At 43.3% G+C, this 18,016-nt stretch overlaps 1 protein-coding gene across 4 annotated transcripts in view; it reads right to left on the reverse strand.

The window, feature by feature from the left end:
* Window positions 1-18,016, reverse strand: part of Erc2 (ELKS/RAB6-interacting/CAST family member 2) — an 875,988-nt gene that overhangs the window by 721,955 nt on the left and 136,017 nt on the right. For all 4 annotated transcript variants that reach the window (XM_050158253.1, XM_050158252.1, XM_050158254.1 and 1 more), the window contains exon 3: window positions 15,042-15,458. In XM_050158253.1, the coding sequence (XP_050014210.1) occupies window positions 15,042-15,458 (417 nt within the window). The remainder of the gene's footprint in view (window positions 1-15,041; window positions 15,459-18,016) is intronic.

Below are 18,016 nucleotides of genomic sequence, written 5' to 3' on the forward strand. Positions count from 1 at the left end.
ACAGTTTAGAAAGGAGCTCTTGATGCCAGGATCAAACCATTAAAAAATTGCAAAGGGTATGGAATGGCTTAGTGGTTAAGAGCACACACTGCTCTTGCAGAAAGATGATGTGGGATGTCCTTCTGTATAAGTGCTGCTTTTATCGGTTAATGAATAAAGCTGTTTTGGCCAATGGCTTAGCAGAGTAAAGCCAGGCAGGAAATAGAGAGAGAGAGTAGGTGGAGTCAGGGAGATGGCACATAGCTGACAAAGGAGACAGACACCAGAGCTTAGCAGTAGGCCATAGCCTGGTTGTAAAATATAAAATAATAGAAATGGGTTAATTTAAGATGTAAGAGTTAGTTAATAAAAAGCCTGAGCTAACAGGCCAAATAGTGTTTTAATTAATATAGTTTCTGTGTGATTATTTCGGGTCTGCGTGGCCAGGAAACAAACGAGCAGCCTCTGCCTACAAAAGACCAGAGTCCCATTCCCAGCACCCACACTGTGTGGCTCAGAACAACCTTTAACTCCATCTCCAGGTAGATCTAATACCCTCTCCTAAACTGCATGAGCACCATCCAAACACACATACACAATTGGATTTTTTTTAAAAAAATAGAGTTGCAGAGAGTGGGCACAGAATTCTTTAAAGAAATATGTCTAAGGATTCCCAAGAGATATAAAAAGAAAACAACAGGGGCTGGAGAGATGGGCCAGCGGTTAAGAGCACTGGCTGCTCTTCCAGAGGACCTGGTTTTAATTCCCAGCCCCCACATGGCAGTTTACAGCTGTCTGTAACTCCAGTTCCAGGGGATCTGTCACCCTCACACAGACATACATGCAAGGAAAACATCAATGCGCATAACAAAATAAATAAATCTTTAAAAAGTAAATAGAAAATAACAGTAATAGACAATAACAAATCTAATGGCAGCTAATCTCTGCAAATAGGAACTATGTTCAGTATTGAACCATTTCCTTGACAAATGACCACTAGAGTATGGCCCTTGAATATAGAAACCATTCTACAAATCTATGAGATTCTCTACCAAAAAAAAAAAAAAAAAAACTCTGCCCCGTTAGTAGCTGTTAAAATCAAGCACTAATGATTTCGTGCTGGTAGATCGGTTGCTTGCCAAACTCATTATATTACCTGACTGAGTTCAAAGATACATGCAGAAAACAGAGAACGCCTCCAGCCTAGAGAAAACTAGTGTGTTTATCCAGGAGGGGAGAGCGAATAAAACCATCTATGGTTTAGAGTGTGGAAAAGAAAAAGAGCTCTCTAAAACCAGAGAACCTAGTCAAGTGACTCAAAAAATGTTTCCAACACATTCAAAGCCATACATGAATTCAGATATTAATGTAACAGAGTTACATGCTTACTGCGATTTCAATACATACCTTTACTTAAGCTGGAGTAGGGCTCTGCCTGAGGCAGGATTTTTTAAAATAGCAATAATAAAAAATACTTAATAGTATTTAGAGTGAAGCATGTGTGGTCATAACGTTTTAAAGAGGAGAGAGGAAAGGCAATTCCAAACATGTGCAGTAAATTTCCACGTGATAAAACCACGGCACTCAAAAATGATTCCGAAGCTCTGTGGTGCTGGGGTAGGGGGCAGTCCATGTAGAGAAATATTTACTTAAAAAGCAGAAAGGGAGACTCAAAGCCAACTTGAGGAAAGCAGGGACAACAACCTTTAATATAAAATAAAATTGCCAATTAATAGTGAGAGTCTGGTGATCAGAAATTGAGGTTTAGATATCTTGGATCCATGATCCTGAGAGTTAAATGCCATTAATATAAACTAAATCCAAACTTTCCCTTGATATCTCTAAGATATCCCCTCCATCCCCCACCTTAGATGTTTTTTCCAGGACTCAGATCTATATTCCGAGAGAGAAGGAAGGATGAACGAAGGAGGTGGGGTGTGACTAGGAGCAGTGTCTCTCCAGCCAATGTCTTCTCTCCTCCTCCTCCTCCCAGTCTGCCCACTTTCCCCCTTCCCTAAGCCTGCTGCTTTTCACGCTCGAGCCCCCAGTCCCCCTCACTCAGCACATCTGTTTCCTACTTCAGCACCCCGCCCTTACAACATGGTGTTTGCGGTTTGCCCTGCCTTGAAGGTTCCAGAAACCCAGGCTGGGAAATTATGTACTTTTCACAGGCCCACGCCAGCCACCAGAAGGATATACCCTTTTATAACTACTCTGGTCTCCCAGAGTGTTTTGCCATGTCTGAAGTCACCTTTTGGTAACGGTGTCCTCTTCATAATTAGAAGAGATGTGTGGGTGTTGCTTAATCTAGTAGGCAGAGTGCCACTCAGCCCTACCCCAGCGCTGCTAAACACAGCCCTCTATGCGAGGAACTTTCCTGCCTGGCATGGGGCTGAGCAACTCTGGACTACATAAAGGAAGCAATGCACAGGGGCTGCCCCTAACACTGAAAATGCTCATGTGAGGACCCCACCCAGAGGCCTTGTGTCCCAGGGACACAGCCAGTTGGGGAGTTTGAGGATCTCTTGATTGCACCCTAGACTGAGCTGACATGTAACAACTACATAGAAACATCTGGTAGGGTGACCGGAGCACACATGAGCAGGCTCTTTCTCAAGTAAGTTCTTCAAAGCAGCTACAGGTGTTTAAAGCACTCATTGTAAAGGCCTGGTAAGTCAAAACACAGAGGTACTGATTCTAAATACACAAAATATTAATAGAAAAAAAGGAGAAAGTGTGGTTTAAAAACATTTATTTATAAGGGAGGTGTATGGGTTACTTTTCTATTGCTACGATGAAGACAACTTAGAAAAGGAAGATTTTATTTAGGCATACAGTTCCAAAGAGAGAGTCTGTCACCATCATTGTAGGGAAGTGTGGCAGGAAGCAGGCATGGCACCTGGATTAGCAAGCTGAGAGCTCAAATGGTAAACCCAAAGCATGAAGCAGAAGAAGCAAATTGAGAATGGCACATGGCTTTGAAACCTCAGCGTCTGTCCCCAGTGACATACTTCCTTCAATGAGGCCACATTTCCTAAACCAAATATTCAAACCTCTGAACCTATGAGGTTCTTCAAATCACTACAGGGGGATTTCCATGACACAGCAGACACGAATTGTCAGAGAACAATTCTTCTTCCACAGTGGACACTGTGGGTCCTAAGGACTGGACTCAGGTAGTCAGGCCCAATGGCAAGCGCTAGCCCTTGCTGAGCCATCTCACCAGCCCAACTGTGTATGTTTATTAGGTCAAGAAGTCCTAACTGGCTCAGAATAATGATAGATTTGCCAGGTGTATCATAAAGTTAGGGAATTCCTCCCACACAGGCCCTCATGAATCCACGATGTTCCTATCCCAACACTCACCACTCCTGAAAAAACTGCAGCCCTTTATGTTATCTGCCAATATCTCCAGGACTACAAGTCTAATCATTTTAAGGAAAAGGGGAGGCAGAAAACATGTCTTCTAACTAGAAAAACATTCCAAATGCTGGAAAATAAAATGTAGCTAGTTGACGACAGGCTTTTTACCAAACATCTTGTTTTTCAGAGTGTGTATTTATCTGAATCAGAAGCCAGCATGCTTTCCTTACTTGTCAGGCTGTAAATATTTTAGAATTATAAGCTAAGAGGCAATACAGAGAACAGCACACACACACACACACACACACACGTATTACATGGTCATTTTGTAACTAACCACTTCAAGGGGTAAAATCCAGCCAGGCACAGCAGCTCACACCTGTAATTCCAACACTCAGGAGTGAGAGAGGAAGATCCCCTTGAGTTGCAAGCCAGCCTCAGCTACATAGTGAGTTGAAGGCTAGACTGGGCTACAGAGTAAGACCTGCCAAAATAAATAAACGCTAAAATAAACAAATTGGTTAATTAATAAAGAAAGAAATACTATTATCTGTTAATAGACAGCCAGGGTTCAAGGAACAGGCATAATATTTAGAGCTTAGGCTATGTATAGTTTGCTAACTCCTAGCTATATTACTAAATATAATTTTTACTATGACATTTCAACTTGCCTTCCTCCTTTTTCTACAATTTGCTCATATGTGTTTCTTTAGCGAGGAGGGCACCGTTCCTTTCTGGAAAGACCTATTCATGATGCATCCTCTATGAGAACCATCAACCTATTCCACGGCTCAGGGACCTCACAGATTAGCACTATCTCGCTCAATAGGCCCTGCACAAGATGGGACCAGAACCAGGCATGGCGGTGCATGTCTACAACCCAACCACTCAGGAGTCTGAAGCAGAAACACTGTCATGGCTTTGAGGCTATCCTAGGCCATATGGGACCTTGCCTTGATTTTTTTTTTTTTTTGGTTAAAAACAAAGATATAACAAGAAAAAAAAAAGATCAGAGCCTTTTCTTGACACCTTGAAATGCTTTTTTGCATTATCAAAGAATTAGTATGCCCTGGTTTGCTTTCTGGAACCACAGAGAAGGCGACTCACATCCGGCATCTCTGGCATACCCATCTTCGGTCTATGTACCATGTGCCCACAGTGGGCTGAGCCCTCCTGCATCCATTAGCAACAAGAAAATGCCCCCAAACATGCCCACAGGCCAATATAATGGAGGAAATCCCTCAGTTGGGAACCATCTTCCCAAGTGTGTCAAGATTAGCATCACAGGACTCAGAACAAGTCAGAAGACAAGATCCTAATATGTGGTCTTCACTCTTGGTCAGCCTGAAGTCTCTGGATGTGGTTAGGAGTGGTTAGAAAAAAGATGCCTAGGATAAACAGGCCTTGAATTAAAGCCACAACCTATCTCTACTTGTTCTGAGAAACTGCCTCATCTAAGAGGGGAAAACAAACAGACAAACAAAAAAAAAAAAAACACCATCTACTTCATTTGGGAGATAAACTGGAACTTCTTAGAAAGTGGGTAGCACCACCTAATGCTAGTGTGTGTTCAGTAAATGTTACATCATCAATGTGTGTGTTCAGTAAACATTACATCATCAATGATGCTGGTGTGTGTTCAGTAAACGTTACATCATCAATGATGCTGGTGTGTGTTCAGTAAACGTTACATCATCAATGATGCTAGTGTGTGTTCAGTAAATGGTGCATCATCAATGATGCTGGTGTGTGTTCAGTAAATGGTGCATCATCAATGATGCTGGTGTGTGTTCAGTAAATGGTGCATCATCAATGTGTGTGTTCAGTAAGTGTTACATCAGCAAAGCTTAAATCCCCTGGACCTCGCCGAACTTCCTGGATTGTGGGAATCATTCCAGGAGCGTGTTCCATAAATGACTAAACCTTCTCCACCAGTGAGGAATTAGTTAGTGTTGCTGCTTTAGACAAGAGGACCTTAACATAGCCAAGTCTGCCTCAGTTCCCCAGGGTCATAGCTTATGAGACACACGGATGTATTCACACTAAGTGTTCATAGTCCTTTCTTATAACTGAGCTTTTATTTGTGATGAGTGTTTTAATAAATCATGATTGTGATTAAATCATGTCTGCTACCAAAAGAATAGCGTTCAGAGGGTCATGAGGACAGCAATTGCCTCTCCTAGCACAACTTTCGGACAATCTCTGCCCTCCCCCACAGACCCCCCCACCCCCACCCCTTCTTCCTACACAATCTGCTGCTTGCTTCCTCTCCTCCGCCGCTGGAACTGCCTTGTATCTAATGGCCCCCTGGGGCTCATTCAGTCTGTTACTATAAAACGTGGCCAATTATGCTCATTAAAATCAATATGGGGTAAGACCTTACCCATTTCAAATTAGTGTATAGCGTTCAACTTTAAAGAATATATTAGAATCTGAAGACAAAGCAAAAGAGAAACAAAAACAACAGCCAAAAAGAGATGAATTATTGGTGCATATTCCCTACACCATCTGAAATGGGAGGCTAAAGCTCTGAGATTCTCATCATGGGTGTGTTGTGTTGTTAACTTGGGTACAAAGGGAGCATTTTCCTGAACTATTTAATTGGCATCCATTCTCCATAATGTGTTTAGAGAAGATGGAACCTACTTATGACAGAGGGAATCTATTGCCTTGGCATCTGTCTGTAAAAACTCACATAATCTCAAGAGGTACTGAAGTCAAAATTAAATGTTTCCTCACAGAAGGCGCAAAGAAGGAGTATGGCGCTCCAGCGTGTGAGAAAAGGCGGTCACGGAATTACCATGTACCTGGAAGCACTGGTGGCCACAAATTAGCAGGTTTGCACGAAAAAGCTTGCAAGTGGCCCATCGTGAGACATGCTCTGAGCACTTGGGCAGGACTCCACGCCATTTCCTCATCCCCAGCCACAACAGTGGCTGCAGTATTTCAACACAGCCAAGGCATCCAGAATTTCTCCTCAGCCTTCACAGGCATTCTGACGATTCCCACCTACCACTGTCCCACCTCCTGCCCACACAGACCCAGCCTGCCCTTAATAAGCTGTCAATGCCTTAGCTACAAGTAGAGATGAACTGTCTCTGCAAAGTCCCTTCCATGGCCACTACCCAGATTAGACTACTGACCATCAAAACAACCACAATATCCTTCTAACTTCACTCCCTGACTCTGTCTCTTCCTAAATCGGGCTGATCATATTGTAAGCCACACACCCCAGGGTAACGCTTGGAAAGGCTCGCCGGCATTCAGGGAGTAAAAGCCAACCAACCCTTGGTGTTTTGTACTCGGAGTTCTCAAAGATCTAAACCCAAACCAGCTGTTCCGCCACTCCCAGCCCAGCTTCCTGAACCGGCCACCATTCTCACTTCCGTGGCTTGACATGACAATCGTTTCCCCAGCCTTGCTGCTTCGCCATCAGATTCTTCTGCTACAGAAGTAGCAAAGGCGCATAAAGGGAAAACTAGGAGAATGGCCGCGCTGGCCAGAGTGAAGAACAACATTGCAGGTGAGCAGGTCCGTCACCTAGCTAAGGGGCTACCCCTCGGAAGGGGAATACATTTTCAGCCATGCTGAAGAGCTGGAAAAACAGCTCCGCAGTTAAGAACATTTGCTGCTCTTCTGAGGACTCGAGTTCAGTTCCCAGGGCCCATTCTGGGAGACTTACAAATGTCTGCAGCTCCAGCTCCAGGGGCCCAATGCTCTCCGGCACTCACATACCCACATATCAGCACACACGCAGAGACATAAATAAAAGTAAAAGTTTTAAAAAGACATAGGATGAATTATCCCTTAATAAGAAAATGTACTTTTTCTTCCCAGAATTTCCACCCCAATACAACCACTATGCAGCCACTATAGGGCTCTGTTAGGCCTGCCTGCTTCTCCTTCAGATAATGGTCAGAGCCTAAGCGAGCCTTCTCTAGTACTTGGGCTTCTTCACTCTTTCTCCGAAGCTCTCCTCTCCTTCGGGTGCTGCCATGAAGCTACTTAGAAATGCCATGGCGTTTCCTCTTTCTCTTCTCAAGCCCCTTCTCGGGTGAGTTCCCGAGACTGCAACTTCTCTGCCCTGGAGTTTTCTTTTCAATTCTAATAAAACTGTCTTTGAAACTTCTGGAGTTTCAATCCATGACTTTAAACTCTACTACAGAGCTAGAGTACTGAAAACAGCCTGGTATTGGCATAAAAATAGACAGGAGGACCGATGGAACTGAATCAAAGACCTGGATATCAATCCACACATCTACAAACACCTGATTTTTGATAAAAAAAAAAAGCAAAAAATATAAAATATCTATCCCCATGCACAAAACTCAAGTCCAAATGGATCAAAGACCTCAACGTAAAGCCAACCACAGTGAACCTCATAGACAAGAAAGTGGGAAGTACACTTGAACACATTGGCACAGGAGACCACTTCCCAAATGTAACCCCAGCAGCACAGACACTGAGAGAAACAATTAATAAATGGGATCTCCTGAAACTGAAAAGTTTCTGTAAAGCAAAGGACATGGTCAACAAGACAAAACAGCAGCCTACAGAATGGGAAAGATCTTCACCAACCCCACATCAGACAGAGGGCTGATCTCCAAAATATACAAAGAACTCAAGAAATTGGTCATCAAAGAACGAATAATACAATAAAAAAAAAAAGGATACAGAACTAAACAGAGAATTCTCAACAGAGGAATCTAAAATGACTGAAAGACACTTAAGGAAATGCTCAACATCCTTAGTCATCAGAGAAATGCAAATCAAAACAACTCTGAGATTCCATCTTACACCTGTAAGAATGGCCAAGATCAAAAACAATGATGACAACTTATGCTGGAGAGGATGTGGCGTAAAGGGAACACTTCTGCATTGCTGGTGGGAATGCAAGCTGGTACACTTGCTATGGAAATCAGTGTGACAATTTCTCAGAAAATTAGGAAACCACCTACCTCACGAGCCAGCAATACCACTTTTGGGTATATACCCAAAGGATGCTTAATCACCACAAAAAAAAATGTGCTCAACTATATTCATAGCAGCATTGTTTGTCATAGCCAGAACCTGGAAACAACCTAAATGTTCCTTGATCAAGGAAATGTCCCTTGATAAGGAAAATATGGTACATTTACACAATGGAATAGTACACAGCAGAAAAATTAATGACATCTTGAAATTTGCAGGCAAATGGATGAATCTAGAAAACATGATATTGAGTGAGGTAACCCAGACCCAGAAAGACAAATATCATATGTACTTACCCATAAGTGGCTTTTAGACATAAGGCAAAGAAAAACCAGCCTAAAAATCACAATCCCAGAGAACCTAGACAACAAAGAGGACCCTAAGCGAGACATACATGGATCTAATTTACATGGGAAGTAGAAAAAGACAAGATCTCCTGAGTAAATTTGGAACATGGGGCCTGTGGGAGAGAGTAGAAGGGGAGGGGAGAGGAAGAGAGGGGAGTGAAGAAAAATATATAGCTCAATAAAAAACGATATATAAATAAATAAATAAAACTGTCTTTGAGCTTCCTTGAGAATCAGTTCTTAAATTATTTTATCAATGAGACTATGGACCCCAAGAGAAGCCCCAGTTTCCCCAGTAATATGCAGTGACTTTAGTGGGACTACCCAAAATTTCTGGTAAGACTCCCGTCTCTTGAGGATCAGCCTGCCACGTGTGAAGCCAGTAACCAGCTCTACTCCCTTTAAACTGCACAGCATCTAACCGTTACTCCATGTCCTCCTGGCGAACACCCCAAGCAGTGGTACAAGGTTTGAGCCAGACTGAGTTGCCCCAGCTCCAAGCATGTCATTTGGGGACTCACTACTCACTCTAAATAACAAGGATGGCAACCGTGCAACATAGCACAGGGCGCACAACGTAAGCATTAGTACGTGTGCTCTACTTTTTAATCACAAAGCTGACATGGATATTTGTAGTTATTGTGGGCTTGCTGCTGCTGCCTTTTGTGCAATCCCCATTTCCTGGGGGCAGGAGGTGAGAAGATGCGGAGGCAATGACTCTGAAAGATTCCGATGTAAAGGCTCTTTATGTAAAAGGGCCGGGGTTTTTATGGAGTTAGGGATATTAAGCTGCTGCAGAAATGTTTTCGGTTGGTCCTTTTTGAAACTGGTGGCCACTGCTGGAGTGTTGTGATTGGCTAGAAGTGTGTGTCATTAGCTACTGTGCTTTTGGTTCGCTGCCAGGTTGTTCTGGCCAGTTTTGCTTATGCATTGTGAGTTTGCATGCACTTGCTTGAGCTTGCGCTATGCCCTGCCCCAGATACTCTCATAGTATCTTGCACACCAATATTCATTATGTACCCAAAATAAACTACTGAAAAATTCTCTAAGTGTTTTAAATAATTTCCACTAATTAAAATATTTGCTGAACATCTACAGGCAAATATTTGGGATATGAGAATACTCATAGAGTACTAATCGGGTTCTTTTTTTTAAGACATTATATTAAAATGGGAATAATGGTTCATTTTTATAAGATATGGGGGAAAGAAATCTTATAAAAAGACCCTGCACATATAAATGCTAAGTCTGTGTGTTCAGAATATTTTCTGTGATAAGCCTTGTGAATAGAAATAGAATGACTGAATCTGTAGAGTCAGAATTAGATATGTCTACATCAGCAAAATTGTACTGCAGTCAGCAGAACTAAGGACAGGCATGTTAAAGAAAATGAGGCCACGTGGTTTTGACGGGGCAGGGGCTGACTGAAGCATCGTGTAGAAATCTGAACAGAAATCTGATAAAGGAAGTTTGATCCATCAGCAAAGACATAAAGCTCAAGGTGACAACCTTGGCCTTGGTGGATCTTCCATTAGCCTCAGAACATTCCAGACAGATAAACACATTGATCAGGAATTCACATTATCTACTTCTCACTGCCTCCTCACAGAACAGAAGACAAACTCAGACACTGTGTCCTGAATTTTGCTGGCCTCGGGCTATTAGAAGCCCCCGTGGCTTGAGGGTTCTTTGGCTTCTACTACTGAAGAAAAGCTGGCTGACCCCAAGAAATTAGCATAAAACATCAATAACCATGGAAGCACAAGATAAACCCTTCGCACCCACTGCCTGAGAGTGTGGCAAGTCCACGAAGACCTCTGGTTCTGCTCTAAGACTCCTTCAGTATAAGTCTAACAAATGTGAGGATAGCGCGTTATGTACTTTCTCTCTTCAGTGAGATCGAGGGCATTCTGGATCGTTTACAAGGAACAGTACGTTTTCAGAAAAGGCTAGAGTACAAGGTAAAGCCATCAAACCCTGTCTTATCTAATCGGCCTGAGTGGAGAAGCACGGTGAGTGACCCTGAGTCTCAGCCGGCCCCTCACACGTCAGTCGTCGCTCCTGGCGCTGATTTGAGCATTTCACATAAGCCGAGGTCATCACATTCATTTTGTTGCCGTTACTGCTGTTGCTGCTGTCTCCTGCTCCACGAAGAGTGGTTTGACTCTCAGCCTGTTCCAGACCACAGGAAAACAAGAGGACACTAAAGTAAGCCACTCTGCCTCGTGTGCAATTCCTGCCGACTCCAGAGTGCCTGAAACAATGGGCTGTAAGGGGCCTGGGGATGGGAGATCTGTGAGGTCCAGCCTCTGCCTGAATATGAATCATGAAGCCGCTAGCACTCCACTCCGCCAGCATTGAACCACAGCCCCGACCTGGCTGAACTGCACGTCCATGAAAAAGAAATCAGGAACACACCGAAGTTAAAACCTCAAGAACACTTTAAATCCTGGTTTAAATTCATTTTAATTAGCAGAGGTCAGGCCGTTTCTATTGTCGTGCTGAGTTAGTCTTACTGGTTTAATAACAAAAGCTGTCAGACATACTGTTCTACTAACATTGGAAACATGGGGACAGAAGTGCATTTTAAGCCGCAGTGGAGAACACGGAAACGGCTTACAGTGAAATCGGCCTTAAAGGATAATTAATGAAGGAAACGACCCAGACTTTTGGTTGGAAAACAACTATTTGTGTGTTGAATGTTTTATGGGTCAGAAACATAAATCTCTAGCATTACCATTTTTCCAAAGCGTCTTACAAAGAACGCCCGTACAGTAAAAGTGAGTCACATATTTTGAGATTCCCCGCCTTTCCTAAGTCCTCTGTCTAGAAGTGACCTTCCTTTTTCTTTTCTCACAAAATGTCTGTTCTGTCCAGAGCACTCCAGCAAAGATGCTCCTAGGAAAGGAACGTGATGAAATCAGAGCTGAGACTAAGTCAACATGGTTCAAAAAACATCTCTACCATTTGCTGCCTATGCAACAGTAGCAAGCTTCTTGGTGCCCTTTGTCCTTCAGGTCCCCCAGGCAAGAAGGACAAATAGTAGCGCCTATCTCCTAGAAGGTAAGGAAAACCATCTTCTGAGATCCTTCCCTGGCCGCCTCCTTTGGTCACTGGGCTCAGATCATGATCATAGAGAGGCCTCAGCAAGGCACCTTTCCTAACCAGCAAGCTGGAAATTAGGCTCACCTGGGGCTTTATGCCTCCCTCCCTTTTTCATAACACTCCTCTATGTGCCCACCTACTTCTCACAATAGAAGTCAATCAGTTACCATCCCACACTTTCAAGTAGATACTCAATAAAAAACGTATGCAGTGAGGGGCACACACCTATAGTGCAGGACTCCAGAGGCTAAGGAGGGAAGGTGACAAGCTTGAGGCCAGCCTAGGCTATCTAGCAAATTCAAAGCCAATCTGGAGTACTAACTAGACCCTGTTCCAAACACACGAACAAACGATTCCCCCTAACTACTGAATAAGCGAACCACCAAATGAACGAGGAGTCTCCAGACTTCAGGGACTCAGCACACAGCATCTACAAATGCCAACCACGCAGATACTGCTGAAACATTTGAACTATGAATCGATAATGATGTGAAAGTCAGAGTTCTTCCAGTGTTTAGCATTCCGACTCTGAGATGCCCTTCTTGCTGACACGGTTGGTAAGTATGCCCTGCTCTTTCCTCAGCTGGTGAACAGCTTCGGGAATGGCTCTTGAGAAGGGGAGGAGGCCTGCTAGTCCTCGCCACCCACTCCGCTGATTCCCACACTCATCTCTTCACAGCCTGCTTCATCAGTCCACTTGGAAGACAGGAGTAACAGTTCTGTGTGATCAACTAAGGACGCATGTGTCTGTTTCTGAGGTGGAACTAGCCCAACCATGACCAATTTCAAGTCACCAATGACTTAAGAGCAGACTCCCCAAATTCCTAAAAATTAAACCAAGCACCTCACAAGCTACTACAGTCTTCTCTTAGGAAAGGTCTTTTAAACCTCTAAACTATGTTCACTGAATCCAAATTTAAGATGTGTATTTTTAACATAGGCATACTTTTTAGATATTGTCTATTCTTGATGAGCCAAGATTAGGACAGTCAGCTGGCTGGTTTGATGATCGATACAACTAGTTGAGAGTGCAGGCTGCCTTTTTGTAACACCTCTCAGAGTGATGTTAAGGCTCTGAACATAATCTGCACCCACAGAAGACCTCTGTGAGAACCAATCCATTTCAGAAAAATATGAATTGTGTTTCCATTCTTTTAAATGGAAATGACCACACAAATGAACCAAGACAGCTTCGAGTAAGTGCTACTTAGAAGCAAAATCTAAAGCAGAAAAGGAGTGGCTCCACCCTGACCACAAGAAGCCAGCATGGAGAGGGGGTATATGTGTGCGCTTAGACTGGTGGTTTCTCTGGCATCCCACTCTGGCTACATATATAACACCATCCCTTGGTCCCAAACTAAAGCAGCGGCTTTTCCTAACAACAGAGATGCTCTACTACCATAATTCTGAGACAGCACAAAGTAACATTTCAAAATCTAACGCTCTCCGTGCAAGCCATGATGTTTGTTGTTCTTCTTCTTTAGACTAGACTGGAGAATCACAAAGGAGGAACAGGGGTGTGTGTGTGTGGTGTGGGGGGGGAGGGATTTGCTGCTCTGTGTATTAGACGTACACTGTTGCACAACACATGACCCCCAAATTAATCAGCTCAAAAAACACATGTTCATTACCTCCCCCGCCATGGGTCAAGGGACCAAGCCCAGCTTAGCTGGGTCCTTTGCTTCCCTATGTCTCCCAAGGCTGCAGCTCTGGCATAGGCTAGCGCTCATTACCTCATCTGATGCTCAGTTGTGGCTGCCGGCAGGTTTCATTGCTGGCTTACATGCTGCAAACCTCCTCGCCTCACTGGATGCTGGCTGAAGGTTGCCCTCCTGTTTTTACCATCCATCCAACCTTTCTACACAGCAGCTTGCTTAACCAAAACACTATGAAGGCAACAAGGTAGAAGCTTCAGTCTTCTGTAACATCACTTGGACGTGGCATCAACATCCATTGCTTCTGCCGTACTATTTCTTTTAGATGCAAGTCTCTACAATTATCCGGTCCTTGAGAGAAAGTAATTACACTAGGGCGTGAATTCCAAGTTGTAAGGACCACTAGAGATCACTTTAGAAATCTGCCCACCACGTTCACACTCTTGGAATTCAGATGGATAGAGCAGGCCAACAAAATACCTCTTTAAGTATCTTAATATAAAACCAAGTCATGTGTTTTCCAAAATATGCAGCTAAGACCTCATGAAAATAAAACAAGTGAGATTAAGAGTAAAGGACATTAGATTTGAAAATACCAAAGTCTGCTAAAATAATATTCCAAGCACATACAAACAATATGAGGGAAACCTTATGGGAGTATTGGTATCTTAGCAAATCTTAGCAAGGAAGCCACGCTTTCTTAACAGCAAACAAGGGACTCTCAGGGCAGCTGCAGATCTCAACAGGTATTCAATACCAAGAAATCTAGGCTACTGTGGAATTAGTATTTAGCACTGTCAAATATCAAAACACAAATATGCGTTTTGAAAACGTATCTAAGGTCTGCAATTTGCTATGCGGTATGTGTCTCCCTTCAGCAGGTTTGCCTACATGATACTTTTAGATACATCTCTACCACAGTAGCAAGAAAACTGTGCTAACAATTTCAAACCCTGGCCGACACACACATTTTTTCTAAGCTTTAACTAACCATAAATTCTCAGATATCCAACATCTCGACATTCAGCGGTGGTGGCCAGCCAGAGAAACTGCCTCCGGATGACTTCAAATGATTTAATACACTAAGGACGGAACACATACTCAGAAACCCTGGAACAGACTGTTCTAGACAAATGTAAACGCAGACGAGGATTATCTTAAACCTAAATGGTCAGAGTCGCTCTGTACATTTTATCATTCTTTTCAAAAGCACACACGTCTTCTGCTTTCCATAAACTCTGTCGCCGATTCAGCTATGAAAATGACTATTTGGTTTGTTTCTTTAAGAGAGATATTTGACCAACAACCAAACTTAACCAGACCTGTCCCTAACGCTCCCAAAACCATAGCCACCTGTGGAAAAGTGACCAGAAAGCAACTTAGAGTTACTGTGTGCTGCACAAGCTTGACCGGCAACCAGATGCGTGCGAGCAGTGCAGAAGGAAGTGCACACCCAATTCTACTTTACCAGCCATGGGCAGAGCAGAGTAGGGAGCCGATGACAGGAGAACGAGGTTGAGACTACAGGCGTTTTCCAACTGATGAAACAGCTTAACAACAGATTTAGCACTGAAAACGAGGTTCTGGTTGGGGGGGGGGGCTGGCTGACTGATGCCCTTACCTCTCTCAGATGGATGTTTTCCTTCTCCTTCTGGTCTAAAATCACCTCCAAGTGGCTGACCTGAGACTCGGCCTCTGCCATCCGCCGCGTGCGCTCACTGTCATCCTCGAGGCTTTTGGATGGTAACCCTTTACTCTGCAGCATCTCCAGCAGCTTTTTAATGGACTCATCTCGGGCATTGAGAGTCTGCTTCTGTGTTTCAATTCTCAGTTCCATTTCCTCCAGTGTCTTCCGCAGAAGGAACAGCTCCTTGGCCTGTCTGTCGTGCTCAGCTTGGAGCCTGCGGAAGTTCTCCTCCGTCAGCTCGATGGTGAAGTGCTCCGCTCCTCGGTTGCCGCTCTCTTGCTGCAGGAGGTGGTTGAGGTCTCTCTGGGTGCGCAGCTCATCCTGAAGGGCCTGGATGGTCAACTGCAGGTGCTACAGGAGAAAGATGGAGCAGGAGAGGAGAAAGAAGGAAAGTCAATAAACAGGTCATTGTGCTATCCGCCACCACCACACCATGAAGATGGGATGTTAGTCATGAGGTCCAGGGGCCAGGTATGAAGTCCTCCACGGTGACTTCAGAAGCATGGGACAGCACATGGAGAGGGTAATTAATTCAGTGATGCTTTCTGAATGTCTTAGGAGGAGAGAAATGTACACACACACAGAAACGGTATATTAGTGTCGACCACGTGGGAAATCATACATCTACGGGGTTTAAATTAGGAAGGGCAAGAGTTAGGGGAAGGTTTTCATGAAACACATCTTCTTGGGCCCACAACACTCCAGACTCAGTATTCCTTGTTTCCTAAGATGTTCTCAATCCATCATTTTCCATGATAAATGCATAGCCATTTAAAAATGAAAATCATAGGATCCAATACGGGTAGACGCAAACAAGGACTTTATTTTTTACAAATAAAGCTGCGAACAGGTTTAGTAAACAGGATTACTGCCTCTGCAAGCAAAAGGGACTAAATGGAGACACAGACAGCACATTCAAACACACGAGGAGGTGAAGCTATGCAGCGCAAAACAAACGAGCTGCAAAGAGTGGACAAACCTTGGTTCTTCTGGCATCCAATAACTGAACAGCATGGGAAATGAAAAAAGAACGAAGCAAAAAATCAACATAAAGAAAAGTCCAGTGCAAGCAAAGGATATTCAACTAAAAGAACTTAATCAACATAGACTACCTTCACAAAAGAACAAAAAGGAAAAGGAAAAAAAAATTCTCATTACGCCAACACCCATAAGCTACACACAATTCAGAGCATTGAAGCTGGATCAATGCAAAAAAAAAAAATGAAAGAAAGAACGAGAAGCCAATCAAGGCTTATTTCAATAGCCTTTTGTTTCCCCTCTGTCTCTGACCCACCCACAATTTTTGGCTATCTTAGCAGAGAGGAAATCTATAGAGTACACAAAACATTGTTTCCTGCCACCACAGTGGAGAGCACCAGAGAAAATAGTTAACATTGGCAAAAAGAAACCCTTGAATGAAGTCAGCTGGTGAATTCATGTCTTCCTTTCCAGACCAACCTCAGACTGCTCAGAGGAGGCAGCCACAAACCTGAAGACAGTTTTTGCCCAGGGACATACCGGGAAGCTTCAAAAATAGCAGTTACTCATTCATTCACGGACTATGAACCAGACCGCAACACTAAGCAGAGGAATCAAGCTGGACGTAAGACAGGGCTCCCGCCCACAGGGACTCATGGTGTTGTACGGCACAGATAATACTATGCCTGAGCTATATAAATATTGGAACAGTCAACATTTGAAATCTGTCTGAAGTCCTGTGGCTGATACCCGGAGGTGAATGTGGCTTCACCCAGAAACTAGCCCAGTGTTGCACACTGCTGGATTACACTCTAGAATGTCACACTTCGTCTGCACACTCGGGAATGAGAAGTTCCTTGAGGGGTGTTCTTCTTAGCTGTGTGGGATAGTGAATGCTACATATGATACAACACAATCTTACAAATGTAAGTTTCAGGGTCTTTTATTCACAAAGCTGTGTAACCATCAACACCGTTTTTATCATGTTTATCAGCACAGAAAGGAACGCTGTACCTTTTAGCAACCGACTTCCCATTTCCTTCCCAAGACCAAAGCCCTGGGAGCCAATAATCTTTCTGCCTCTAAAACTTTGCCTATGAAAGACATTTCTTATCAGTGAAATCATGCAGTAAGTGGCTTCTTTGGTTTCATATGCATTCAGAGTTTAGTACTTGTTTTAGCAAGTATCGACATCCCATTGCATCCTATAACTGAATTTTAGTCCATTATAGAGATATACTAAATTTTATTTATCTATTTAATCAGCTTGTTTATATATAGGCATTTATAGCAGCATTGTTGACATTGGCCAAAAAATACAAATAATCCATGTGTCTATCAATTAACCAGTGCACATATGTGATGTATCCAGTCAATTAAATATTATTTAGTTAGAAAATGGGGTGCCATAACTAAAGGATGACCCTGAAAAATATTATGTCAGCACAAAAGAAGTCAGTCACAAAAGACCACAAACAGTGCGATTTCACTTACACAATATCAGATAAGCAAATTCATGGCAGATTGATTACAGAAAAGAAGACAGTATAACTACGGACCTCTACGATGTTTCTTGCACTGTGATAAACACAGTCTCAGGCTAGGTGGTGGTGTTAGCCGCACGGCTCTGTGGATATATGAGAACTGACAATTTGTACTCACGGGGTGTAAACTGTAAGATAAATCATTTTTACCTCAATAAAGCTGTCGCAGAAAGTATAAACTAACAGCACAGGGCCATATGATCTTTCTCCACCAAGACCCCACGTCTAAACCAATCAAACATTGCACTAGAGCAACTTTGGGCCTCCTTTTGGGGTGTGCTTTAGCTACGGTCTTCTGACTACTTAAATGTGCTTTCCCCTAGTGTGTCTTTGTCCCTTGACAGTGGTGTGGGTTTCCGAGTTGATGCAAGTTGATTTGGAGACAAA

The sequence above is a fragment of the Alexandromys fortis genome, unplaced genomic scaffold (assembly GCF_014885135.2).
Source record: "Alexandromys fortis isolate MF-2015 unplaced genomic scaffold, M_Fortis_MF-2015_v1.1 scaffold_106, whole genome shotgun sequence".
Classification (NCBI taxonomy): domain Eukaryota; kingdom Metazoa; phylum Chordata; class Mammalia; order Rodentia; family Cricetidae; genus Alexandromys; species Alexandromys fortis.